The following is a 12,855-nucleotide window of genomic DNA, read 5'->3' on the forward strand; positions in this document are numbered from 1 at the left end:
TATGATGGTATTTGAAGAGAAAAGTATTTACTGAGATGTTACTTGGTGTGAAAAAAATTGAGAACTACTCGACCATAGCATGTAAAAAATTAGATATAGTTCCCTGTGATGTTTGTGTGTACATACCTGCAGACTCATTTGCCTCCCATCAGGCATTTGTAAAAAGCATGTAGTGGCGACACAGCGACCACAGCAAGCACCTTCCACTTTCTGCTCTGTGTATCCCTGTGGTGAGCACTACATGTTAATTTATGCACTTGCACATAACCGCATAATTACCAGGCTTGCACCAATGCAATATAGAAACATAAGGCATAAGAAATACCATGGGACAAGGGGTACAGGTAGTTCTCCTGCAGGAGAGTCTGTGTTTCTTGATGAGACCGCCCTCCACGATGCATTCACACTTTGTACACACGTCCGCCATCAACGTCTCCCCTGCCTATACATAAAAGCAAAACAAAAGAAAAAAAATCGCACTATTATACATGAAATACCAAAAAAAAAGATTTCCCATAATATGCATCTTTTAACATCACGATACACATCAAACTGAACTCATTCTCCATTCAAAAAGAAAAGATTGCTTACTCCTATGAGTGTGTGGTTCAGGACGCAGACATCTAAAGGTGCTGTGAAGGAGAAATATTGACCATCATCAACTGCACTGTCAGGGCAAGCAAACATGAGCTGATATGAATATGACCTCTGCTGGAAAGACACTGCAACTGCATTTCAGTGGCTTACTAACGGCACACAATGAACTTGTAGTCATGGACCAAGCACTACTTGTAGGAGGCATGCTTAACTACCGTCAAACTTACTATCATTAGATTGTTTTACACAGTCAACCCGTGTTGATTCATGATGTCACCAAAATATTCTGTTCATTCTAGGGTGCCATATTTATGAAAGCCAGCAAACTGCAGCGTGATGGAAGATTCAAGTAGAGGTCAGACAGGCAGGTATGGTATCCTTGTGGGGTTGACGCCAGTGAAAACAGGGAGATGAATTTCTTAAAGCGGAAGTCAACCCAACATTTTTTTTCCGAATTATGACTTCATGATTGTATTGGTTCACATTACACTCCTGCGCATTCCCACTTACGTACAAATTCCGGTTATACTTGCCGCTGTAGGAACGGAAATCCCATAGTAAATGGAGGATCCCGTGTTTGACTCACACACAATTAGCTTAGCTCATAGCGTCGTGTGTGACGTTTACCACATTGGCAGCGGGGGCAGCAGTCATGCGTATCGCAGCGTAACTCGGAGCCCAGCGGGCAGGACGGTGTTTCCATCGCAGAGCAGCTAATGTTGGTGGAAGAGATGAACACCTCGTCCTTCACCCTCACGCACTTGAACACTACGCATTTGTCACTGGAAGACTGCCATTGCTCCCCAACCTATAAACACAGATTGAAAAAATCTGATTTGTCAGAATTGGGGTCAGAATTATTAAGCGCAAGTGTGAGTTGTGAACCTGTCTAAGCGTTCCTCCGATCAGTGAGTCCCCTCGTAATTCTCCTTCCGACTCCACACAACTTGTTGCTCTGCACTTCCCGCAGCATTCTCCACTGGACAATGTGTATGTTGAACCCTGTGATGTACGGTATGCTTACAAAATACAATTTGTACGTTTTCTCACTTCCAAAGACATGTACAATCGAATGGTTGCTTATTGATTTTGGTAACAGACAGCATGTCCACCAAAAATGTTATGCTTTTATGTATTTTTGACTCACATTCGGTCTATTACAGATATCAGTGAACATAAAAATTTGAGACTTAAAAACGCCGGAGGGAATCAAATAGATCATTTTGTTTGTCTCACCAGCGGGCAGTTCCGCTGGCACACTGGCGTAGAACACTGAGCAACGTGCAGTGATGTGTCCTTGTCCTGTAGTTGGCTGCAGCTGCATTTCTCGCATCCCTCATCCCATTTGCTGCCCACCGCATGGACCACGTCACCCACAACGCACACCTGTTGGATAATCATATCATATAGTAATTTCATCTTTCATTTCATATTTATTTGCTTTAAGCAAAATTACTTATAAACATAAATGAACTGCATACAAAAAATAACAAAACAAAACAAAAAAACAAGACTTGAGCAATACTTAAAGCAGAAAACATGCAGGTTCAATATACAAATCAAATCATTAACACTCGAAAAGGAGTGGGAAGAAGAAAAACTATAGTAATTGATCCATTTGTCCATCCATAGCCTATCCCAGCTGATTTAGGGCAGGAGGTGGGGTACCCCCTCGACTGATTGGTGGGATAGACATTGTTGAACAAATGTATTGGACCAGTATCTAGTGTAAAGTTTATGCTACAGCTACCCCAACTGAAAAGCATTGGTGATTACCACGTTTTTTTTATGTTTCAGTAACGGTTCACACACCACCAGTATGTAGTGTGGATGAAATTTCTGAATTCACATTTGTGTATAAATAGGTGATTTGTAAAACACTTACTTTGTCCGGCAGGCAGCTTATCTCAGTGCAGCCGCAGTCGTCCGTCTTGGAGGCCGTGATGAAGCCAGCCGGGCAAGTGCGAGTGACGTTCTGGCAGCTACACGAGCACTCAAACACATCGCAGCACTTTGTCTTTTTGACTGTCAGCCGGCGATGGGCGCCGCACACTGGGGTAGGGCTGAGAGAGCAGTCCTCCTTCTTGCAAACTGGGTGGTCGCAAAAAAGATGAAGCCATGTCAAAGTCAAAGCGTTCACAGGTACGTGACAGGTGTGTGATGAGATTGTGCCCTACCGCACTCGTGTATGGCTTGACATTCCCCTGGGTTTTTCAGAACTGGCACCTCACCATCCTCACAGCGGGGTGCCTCGGGAACATCACAGCTCGACAGGTCACACACTGAAAAGTCACAGAGGGAGCACATGAGCTACATGGACACCGAAGTCTCAGAGGTAAAATGCTAAAAGTGTTTTAGGAGACATTTTATCCCCTTTTCGTTATTTATTAACTTGTGAAATTTTTCTCATCAAACTATCCCGAGGATGAAGAACTACGGCACAATTTTCTTTGCCTCACTGAACTCAGCCTGTTTAGAGAGGGTGGTCCTGTCTCGTGCAAATGTGCCACTGCTCACCCTATGAGGACCCAAGTCGGAGCTCGGTGTTGCAAGCAGTGTGGGTGTTACTACTCACCCAGAGCGTAGTGAAAAAAGGTGAGGCCTCATAAAAACTATGAAAGCATGCATTGTATTTTCATTTATGGAGGCAGCACTTCACCACAAACTCTCCGAGTTACCCTTGTCACTTGGTGTAGCAGATTCTTGCATGTGGCACATGCAGAGGACACACTGCCAAACACAAATATTCCCCTGCCACCACGTCGACTTACATAAGTATGTGTTAATAATTTGTTACAGCAGCAGTTGTTGGCAAATTGTTATTTTTGTAATTGTTACTTCCATTTTTTTTTCATTTTAGGCAGCTGGCTAAGGTAAAGCCTCTTCTTTTTCAGGGCACTTATAAACAGGAACTTCCTTGACTTCCCCTTTAAAAGACATTTTTATTCTATGGCTTTTGACTCAGCATGAGACTGTATTGTTTTAGCATTTGATGGTATTTACTGTTTTTATGTTATTTATTTATTGTTTTAACTGTCATTGTTTTTGTGTCTGGTGTACAGCACTTTGTATGCAGCATGGTATGGAATGTATTGGTTGTTATTAAAAGTGCTCTGTAAATAAAGGTGAGTTGAGTTGTTAAAGTGCTACAGAAATGCTGTATATACTGTAACAAAGAGTAAAAGATTGACTTCCATTCCCTTGAAAAACCAATGAGTGGGGGCCCGTGAAAGTCAACCGGGGGTTATTATGTCCCGGCCTCCTCACCTGTTATTTTAACATGAATTTGTACATACCACATTCATACTCTGGGCAGCATTTGGATTCTCGCTTCTCCTTCAGCACTTCACAGGCTCCGCACACTGGTGCTACACACACAACACAAACATTGGGTTATAGTGGGGGACTATCATAAGAAACGGAAACTTAAATAGAGCATACTTGCCTTTCTCATCGTTGCATGGTCGTGCGGTGCAGTTAATGTGTTGTCGGTCCAAACACAAGCAAATCAAGCACGGATTGTCATCAGGTACCCAAGTCTGCAGATACTGTACAGACACACCACGAGTACACACATGCTTGTGTTACAAACACTAAGGGACAGTCAAAAACTGTTTTGGAGAGCCCTTGCACTTGCACTTGCACTTGCCACAAGTTTGCCCACCACCGCCTTTTCATCACTTCTTTGGTTGAATTTATTAATGTAATTTTGCATCAGTCTCACACACACATACACTATTAGCATCTTTTGTATTGTTTATATGAGGGTAACCTGATATGCGCGTCCACGATGGTCCACACACTGCTTGCACTTCTCGGGTGACACACACACTCCCTGATGCAGAACGGTTCCCCTCGGACAGAAACAGCCCTCAGTGGGTGTGTCTGTGCATGACGACCCATTACCCGTGGCAACCGACCAGTCACCCCGCAACGGTTGTGCGCTGTCACAGTCCTCCACGCAGCCCGTGCGGCATGCGGTGTACTCCATGGTGGCGGGGCACTGAAAAGCTGTAAGAGAGGGACTTTAGGTGGAAGTCCGAAATGGAGCTAAAGAATTTCTGTAGAAATTGTGTATGAATGCTGAAGAGCTGACGTTAAGTGACAAGCTGAATAATTAAGTGAAATGTTGGGGATGTGAGATTTGGAAATTATTAAAAAATTGAGTTATCGTACTTCTAGAATGAAAATTGTTCAAATGTGTGTAGCCAATGATAATTTTATGTGTTACATTGTAGTTGTACATACCATTTCTAACGAGAATTGCTCAAATGCTAACAGAAGGAGTGCTAACAGCACATGCAGCATGGAAAGCAAATGTCCTGAATGAGCTGAACAATTTAAAGAATGTTTTAAACTGAGAGATTGAGAAATGAGAAAGGAGAAGGTAAACATACAAAATGTCTCTTAATCTTAGGGCACTTTTAGGGCCCTATTTTTGTCCCGCGCGATAGTCTAGCGCAAAGTGCGGCCTAACTGTGCGTATAGGTGGAATTTTCTTTCTTCTGGTATTTTGATAGACTTCACACAGGTAGAATTGGGTGTAATGGGGCATTTATGCCTTTGTGCACCATTGTGGGATGGAAATAGTATTTTCCCGGCATCCCTCATTTGCATCAATATCAGGCCATTCCGAGTACGCTGTGCTTGAAATTGCGGACACGCTGGGGTCCGTGCATGACATTGGCAGGTAAAGTGCAAGCTCTCCCCTTGCGGATGATGTAGTGTGGACAGAGACCGCCTTGCACCCGGATTGCGCGTCTAGGCGTGACCAGCACCTCCACCCCCGCAACAGTGACGTTGTTCTATTAAAATATTTTCAAAATGATAATGATTATAATCTACTCAATGAACTGATTTCTCCAATGACTCAGAGGGATTGTCTCACACTGGTGTCATATTTATGAATGAAATTTGATGACTTCCACCACGCATGTCCGTGCAGCGACGAATTTGTCTGCTTGCGCCTCGATCAAATTCACCACAATCGCGTTACACCCCCTGCGCCTCGAGTTAGCCCTGCTTTTTGGGAGTTTAAAATCCAGTTTACTTTTTGTCAAAAAAATTGCAAATGAGAATGATCAGTTGACAAATGTGGAAGTCTTAGAAGGACAAAAAAGTGGCAGAATATCTACGAAGACTTACGGCAAATATGGGGGCTTCTCCAGTCTATACACACACCCATCTGCCTACACAGGAATGCGTATGTAGAAATGAGCTCACACACGTCCGACTCCTCGCACGCCTGCTCCTCGCATTTGGTGAGGAACATCAGGACAGGTATGTGCGTGTGGCAGGCCTCAAACACCTGTGAGCGCAGAGCCTGGCATCCCATGGCCGCCCCGGAGGCACAAACCACCTTCTGTTTGGGCACGCACACGCCCCCATCACCGGCCGTCGTCCAGTCGGAGATGAAGGTCATCTGGTCGGAGGTGGGGCTGCCGTTACGCAAAGAGAGAACGCTGACGGATTGTTCACCGCAGGCACCTGCAAGATGCAAGGAAAAGACTATGTCGCATCAACGGCATAATGTAAGTTATCCCATCGTTTCTGAACCTCATGTTTGCGAAGCACACACTTTACAAAGATTGGCACAAAGAGAATATATATTGGAATAATCTCACAAATGGACTTTCTAAATGTGAAATCTGGGCCTGTTTAGCTGCAAACAAATCTATTAACGGTAATCTGTTGTATGAATGACACCAAATGGATTTACAGATGTATGGATACATTGGATGAGTAAACACTCACATCCACATTTAAGGACAATTTAGAGTCTTCAAATAACCTGGATGTTTTTGGGATGTGGAAAGAGAAAACCAACACAAACACAGAGAGAACATGCAAACTGCACACAGGAAGGTCATATCTGAGATTCAAACCCGGAACCTCTCGACTGTGAGGCATGCATACAGTATTATCCACGACATGGCTCTGAGGCCACTATAAAAAGGAAATGTATGTGTTTGGTGTTGGTCTTCAACTACGTTACCGCATAGTCCAGCAGTGTGGTCGCTGATGCTGGCATTGAGCAGCGTGATGGTGAACTCGTTGCTCTGCGGTGTGAACGTCAAAATGTAGCCGTGGTCAGTCTTGAGCTGCAGCATCACTCCGCCGAATTGCACCAACTCCAGACCCGCATGCCTCCATGGAAGTGAAATCTCCTCTCGTCCAATTAACGCCTGCACAAATTGAGTGAATAACCTTTTAAACCAGGGGTATCCGAACTTTTTTTCTCAGAGGGCCGCATACAGAAAAATCAAAGGATGCAAGGGATGCACTTTCACTGTCCAAAGGAACACATCAGAAACCCGACTTACTGTCATATCATCTTTCAGTAGGAGTTTACGCTGCCCGTGCGTCACCTCGATGGCTTTCATGCAGATGTGGTTGTACTGTGCTGAGTCCTGACAGGGTCCGTTGTGGAGCGTGACCTCCGAACCATCGCTGACAGTGAGGAGGGTATAAGAGCACAGGCCCTCTGTGTCCAGCCTGAGTGGCAAGCTGTCAAATCGCACCACGTGATTGGTGGAGCTGCCCATGCAAATGCCTGTCAACACACACGTACACAGGCAGCAGGGACAAAGCCAGGAATACGAGGTTATAAACGTACTAGAAATAGTGAACGTGCTCAATTGCATTGTATGCCTGCATCCTTTTTTTTGACAGTGTACATTTCAAGACACATATCCCACATGGCTGCGTTTGAACTGAAAAACAGGAAACAACTAAGCCCGAATTGCATATACTGTAACTAACTGGACAACCATCAACACCAGGAAGTGACGACAAGGAAGAAAACTGTTATGAATAAATAACATAAATATTAAATGCTACATAGCATTTAGTTGACCAATATTCAAATAAAATGACAAACTGAATAATATGAGGTTCCGAGCTTCCTTAGACACCCACAATTATGCCATTCTTAATATTCAATAAAATAAAAAACACAGCGGCACAGTGGGCGACTGGTTAGCACGTCTGCCTCACAGTTCAGAGGTCGTGGGTCGATCCCAGCTCCGGCCTCCCTGTGTGGAGTTTGCATGTTCTCCCCGTGCCTGCGTGGGTTTTCTCCGGGTGCTCCGGTTTCCTCCCACATTCCAAAAACATGCATGGTAAGCTGATTGAACTCTCTAAATTGCCCCTAAGTGTGATTGTGAGTGCGGTTGTTTGTTTGTCTCTGTGTGCCCTGCGATTGGCTGGCAACCAATTCAGGGTGTCCCCCGCCTACTGCCCGAAGACAGCTGGGATAGGCTCCAGCACGCCCGCGACCCTTGTGAGGATAAGCGGTATCGATAATGGATGAATGGATGGATAAAAAACACAACGAAAAGCTAATTAAAATATAATTTACTAATAATTAAAATATAATTAAAAAAATATATATTTTTCATGAATCTCACTGGGTGGGCAGTCCGTCAATCTGCTCCGTCCTTGTACGTATGTTTTTTTTTATCTACGTTTACTAGAGAAAAAAATCCTATCTGAAGATATTCGACTCCATGAAATTATTTCTATTTGCGCTGACATCTGAAATTGTGCCACTTAAGAGCAAACACTCTTTAATTGTGTCACAGGAACCATGTAATGTAAATACTGCACAACCTTATTATTCACATTCAACAGAGCTATAATCAAGAATTAAGTATGATCCTATTGGTGTACATACACGGGCATTCCCAATGGCAGCTGCAGGCCTCTTGCACTTTCACAGGCAGAATGTTGTTCCTGCACGCTGGCGGCTCCAGTCTATCACAGCTGACTTTGTGGTTCTGCATGGTAACAACCCCGCTGGGATGGCACAGCACTGAATGGCAGCCATCCTCCAGTAGCCATAACTCTCCAGGCTGTGGCACACGAGGAAAAAAAACCAAACACATCAATCATAGTATAGTAACGCGTTTTTTTTGTTTTCTTTTTTTCCCCTGTGTGACTCACTTTTCTCTCTGTGCCACTGTCATCAACGCACACCCCTGGCGGACCAGCTGAGAGCCAAAGCAAATCACAGCCAACAACTACCGTCATAATCACTGATATTATAAAAACGACAACAATGCTGCCACGAGATGAGTTATTTTCAAGTGTGTCCAAGTGTATGCGAGGGCAGGCACCTCTGCAGATTTTTTCTGCATAACTGCGGTCCAAAGTCAGCAGCATCCGTAACTGATCCATACTCTTTAAGTGCAAGATGTTGTCTTGTTTGTGGCCAACAGTGGCCAGCTCGTTGTGGTCGTAGTCTGGACCAACGCCGATGGGGAACACCGAAACACCTGTGGGATAAGACAACCTAAGCAATGGAGTATATAGGAGAAAAGAATCATTGTGCTAATGCCGGGGTTCTGAAATGTTTTGATTCCAGGGAGGAATTTTTGGAGGAGCCCTACATAATACTAACACCAGTCAAACATAAGGACCACAACTACAAAGGTGCCTCTAAATGCCATTAAAAATTCAAGCAAAAGTTGAAATCATACAAAAACAAACTCCTATTTTTTGGGAGCAAAAAAGTTGTAATGTCATAAGAATAAATTAAGATAAATAAAGAAAAAAGTTATAAACAACAAAGACATATTTTGTCAGGATAAAAAGTCAATTTTATGAGAAGAGGAAGTTGAAATGTGATATGAAGTTTATTTTGTATATATACAAAATAATTAGCAATATATTATGTGGTATGTATATATGGTCCATATATATATATATATATATATATATATATATATATATATATATATATATATATATATATATATATATATATATATATATATATGCAGATTATATACATAATATCAGAGTACTTAATTGGATCAAAGCTAAATTATGGAGGAGTCTGTTTGACTAGCATGCCAGTACCCATACTGTAGGAATATACTTTTCTAAACGATACCGCATAGTTTATTGCAAATTATTTTGTCTACCCTTAGGGTTGCAGGGACCCTATTTTGAGAATTACCGCTCTATGGAAGAATTGTGTTAGTTACCTGCCACCAGTGCCTCATTCGCTGCTTCTTGGACCTGATCAGTTGACTTATCGGTCACTATCATCACCACAGCCTTTGCCACGCCTACTCTCCCTCCTCTAATGGCCGCTTGGACGGCGTACCGCAGTGCCGAGCCTGAGCCGGAGACACAGCGGTGAGCTCCAATGAGTTGCTGACATGCACGCTTCACATATTTTTGTATCCTCTACCGAGTGCTGGGGCCGCTGTTCTCCTTCTGGGAATGTTATCCACCAGGCCGAGGAGGCGCGACTTGATCTGTGGCCCGCTCCAGGTGAACTCCGCGGTGATGGTGTCACCATACTGCACCACGCTCACCTGAGTGCCATTCGGACCTCCACACAGACAAAATGGGAAGATGTTAAAAGGCAGAGATGATACACATACTGGACCCATTTTATTCAATTCTTCAACCCCGAGGGTCTGATTTCCTAAATGCAAACTTTGTTCATGCTGCAGTAGACTAGTGGTTACATCTGCCTCACATTCATGTGGTTTGGGTTCAAATCTGGGTGGAATTTGCATATTCCCCCATGCTTGCATGTTTTTTTTCCGTTTATTCTTTTCTTGCTTTCTCCAATATTCCAAAAACATGACTCTTAATTGTCCATAGGTGTGAATTTGAGTGTGAATGAAATATGTGCCCTGTGATTGGCTGGCAACCAGTCCAGAATTTACCCCGCCTGTTGCCCAAAGTCAAATTAGATAGGCTCCAGCTCACCCGCAGCCCGAATGAGGACAAAAACTATAGAAAATGGATCTCTTACCAATGTGTCTTAGTCTTTTGTCTACCTACCGACATCCACTGTGTTGATGAAGGCTTTCACAAAAGTTTTCATGTCATCAAACTGCTGTCCGGACTCCAGCAGGAAAAGTATGTCCACAGGTGTCTTACAAGGCACTGTGGGATTATATAGAATACTGTATTTTCACATAAATACAGGTGACTTATATTGAACTCTTGCCAATTCACCAACTCATCTACTCACATTTTTTTCTGTAGAACCTAACAAACTATTTAATGTAAAACACACCTATTACGCCTTTTATAATTAGTATCCTAGTTAGGAGTTTCTAAGAAATATCTTGAAACAAAAAGCACAGTTATTTTCAATGAAGATAACATAACATTAATCGAAAATATGAAAATAAATCAGGTTTAAACTTCTAAGTGACCCTCAAAGTTTTAAACGATAGTTTATGTATACTGTGTGTTTTTTAAACGGTGGTGTACTTTATGTATTTAAAAAATAAGACTATTTCAGTCTCACTAAGTCAAAAACATCATAGTAAAATGGCTAATAGGAAAGTAGGAATTTATATTTTTATTGGTTGCAAAGCAGTGACATAGTGTACATGCTCGTGTTCTCACACTTCAGGTGCATTAGTTTCATATCAAATCAAGAGTAAGTCGTTTTTTTAAGGGAAACGTACAATGAGTTTGAAACAATATTAAAATGTTTTGCGATCATAGTTTGGGTATATTTAAGGTTTAAGACATTTATATAGGAAATTTGAAATATTTTGAAAGGGAGCATCCACTATTCGCAAAGCTTTGATATCCGCTACAGTAATTGACGCAAGTTTAATGGTTTGCCGTTCACCTGATTGTTTTTTCTGTGGAACCGATCCCGGCTAGTTGCTTGAAAGCTCACTTATTCCCATTTTTTGTACATAGTGGTATATTTACAGTTAAAACTATTGGCAGTTACGGTATATACATTTTTAGGGGGGCGTCTATTACATTTTTTTTGCTTTTCGCAGTATCTGTATTTACTGTATGTCTACAATAGAAAGGGTTCACTGTACAGGCAACTGATGGCAGCATGCTGTCTCTACCTGTGGGCGGGAGGCTGGCGAGCGTTGGGTGGACCACGGGCACCAACGTGGGGAAGCGTGGCGTGACTGTGGTGCGTGTGATGTTGACAACACGGTGGACCAGTTTGTTGAGATGCGTATAGTCCTCCACCATCATCGGACGCTGTGGCGAGCTGAAGGGGAACAAGTCCACCTCCCGCACTTTGGAGCCAACTCCGATGGGATACAAGTGTGTTTGGGTGCTTGTGGAGGGAGGGCGCGTCACCGTGTCCGTGGGCGGGTTCTCCGTCACCAGGAAGACCAGCTGAGGTGGGACGGGACCCCATGAAGGCGGGACGGTGGCAATGTCCTGAAAGATAGTTGCCACGGCAGTGCCGGTGTTTGTCTTGCTTCCACCCCGCCAACGAATCTCTCTGAGACGTTGTAGCAGCAGCATCCTTTGGTATCTCAGATCCCAGCGGCGGATCTCCACGGTCACCGTGACTGAGTACTGGATGACCGTGATGCGGATGAACTCCTCCTTCTCAGACAACTGCGTCACAACTTCCTCCAGGAACAGGAGGGATTTGTTAAAGTTGGCCTCCCCGACTGAATCAGAGCCTTCAATGACGAACGTCACTTCCTTGGTTGGCGGTACAGAAGAGGGCGGTGTGGTGGTGGTCGGAGACATGATGGAAGGGATGGTAGAAGTGGTGGTGAGGTGTTTGGCAGGGATGGGTTCCGGTCGAGGAGAGCGAGTCGTGGTGGTCATGCTGGATTTCGGCTCTAGCCCCAAAGTGCAAAGGTAGTCGGTCAATTCTAAAAGGCGATCATGCAGCTCGGCAGTGCTACTCAGCACGTAGGCCCTGTTGTCGGGATTGGCCTTCGTGATGCCGTTAATCTGTTCCATGTTCACACCGGGACCGAGGGCCACGGTCAGCGTGGTGATGCTTTTCCTGCGGAGCATGTTGATGAACGGGCGCATGGGCCTAGGGTTACCGCTGGCCGTCAGGATGACGGCGACGCGGCCGGCGTGCTCTCGTTTGTTCTTGTCGTAGATATTGTAAGAGAGATATTTAATGGCCTCGTCCAAGAAGGCGGCATCACCTCCGGCGTAGTGCAGGTCATGCACCGTCTTCTTAAACAACCACTTCTGAACCTACACACAGAAAAGTTCAAAAGGAGGAAAGCTATTATGTTACTATGTTATCAAATGTAAGTAATTTAATGAATTTAAATTTAAAGGTGAGAAAAATTTTAATTGCTTGCTTACAAGTCTCAGAAAGACCTGCCCACCTATCAAGTGTGAAATTAAACAAACAGTTAAATGTTTTCTTATCTGCCTATTTCCCCAAAAACGAGTCTATGAGCGAGCTGTTAATTTTGGGGATAGTGACGTAAGTGTAGTGCTAATTTACATAATACTGTCCCTTTATTGAGTTTCGTAATCTAT

The 12,855-nt window shown here is 43.7% G+C and overlaps 1 protein-coding gene across 4 annotated transcripts in view; it reads right to left on the reverse strand.

Moving 5' to 3' along the window:
- vwf (von Willebrand factor) overlaps positions 1-12,855 on the reverse strand; it is a 44,098-nt gene that overhangs the window by 2,135 nt on the left and 29,108 nt on the right. For all 4 annotated transcript variants that reach the window (XM_086029154.1, XM_086029152.1, XM_086029155.1 and 1 more), the window contains 21 exons: positions 11,445-12,561; positions 10,402-10,506; positions 9,797-9,940; positions 9,588-9,722; positions 8,715-8,873; positions 8,542-8,588; positions 8,273-8,450; positions 6,921-7,150; positions 6,593-6,782; positions 5,743-6,084; positions 4,370-4,608; positions 4,043-4,145; positions 3,894-3,965; positions 2,775-2,879; positions 2,483-2,688; positions 1,834-1,983; positions 1,483-1,599; positions 1,225-1,405; positions 592-632; positions 326-442; positions 127-225 (listed from right to left, as the gene is read on the reverse strand). In XM_086029154.1, the coding sequence (XP_085885280.1) occupies positions 127-225; positions 326-442; positions 592-632; positions 1,225-1,405; positions 1,483-1,599; positions 1,834-1,983; positions 2,483-2,688; positions 2,775-2,879; positions 3,894-3,965; positions 4,043-4,145; positions 4,370-4,608; positions 5,743-6,084; positions 6,593-6,782; positions 6,921-7,150; positions 8,273-8,450; positions 8,542-8,588; positions 8,715-8,873; positions 9,588-9,722; positions 9,797-9,940; positions 10,402-10,506; positions 11,445-12,561 (4,077 nt within the window). The remainder of the gene's footprint in view (positions 1-126; positions 226-325; positions 443-591; positions 633-1,224; positions 1,406-1,482; positions 1,600-1,833; positions 1,984-2,482; positions 2,689-2,774; positions 2,880-3,893; positions 3,966-4,042; positions 4,146-4,369; positions 4,609-5,742; positions 6,085-6,592; positions 6,783-6,920; positions 7,151-8,272; positions 8,451-8,541; positions 8,589-8,714; positions 8,874-9,587; positions 9,723-9,796; positions 9,941-10,401; positions 10,507-11,444; positions 12,562-12,855) is intronic.

This window comes from Filicampus tigris, chromosome 4, assembly GCF_054856515.1.
Source record: "Filicampus tigris isolate MCC_2025a chromosome 4, RoL_Ftig_1.0, whole genome shotgun sequence".
NCBI lineage: Eukaryota > Metazoa > Chordata > Actinopteri > Syngnathiformes > Syngnathidae > Filicampus > Filicampus tigris.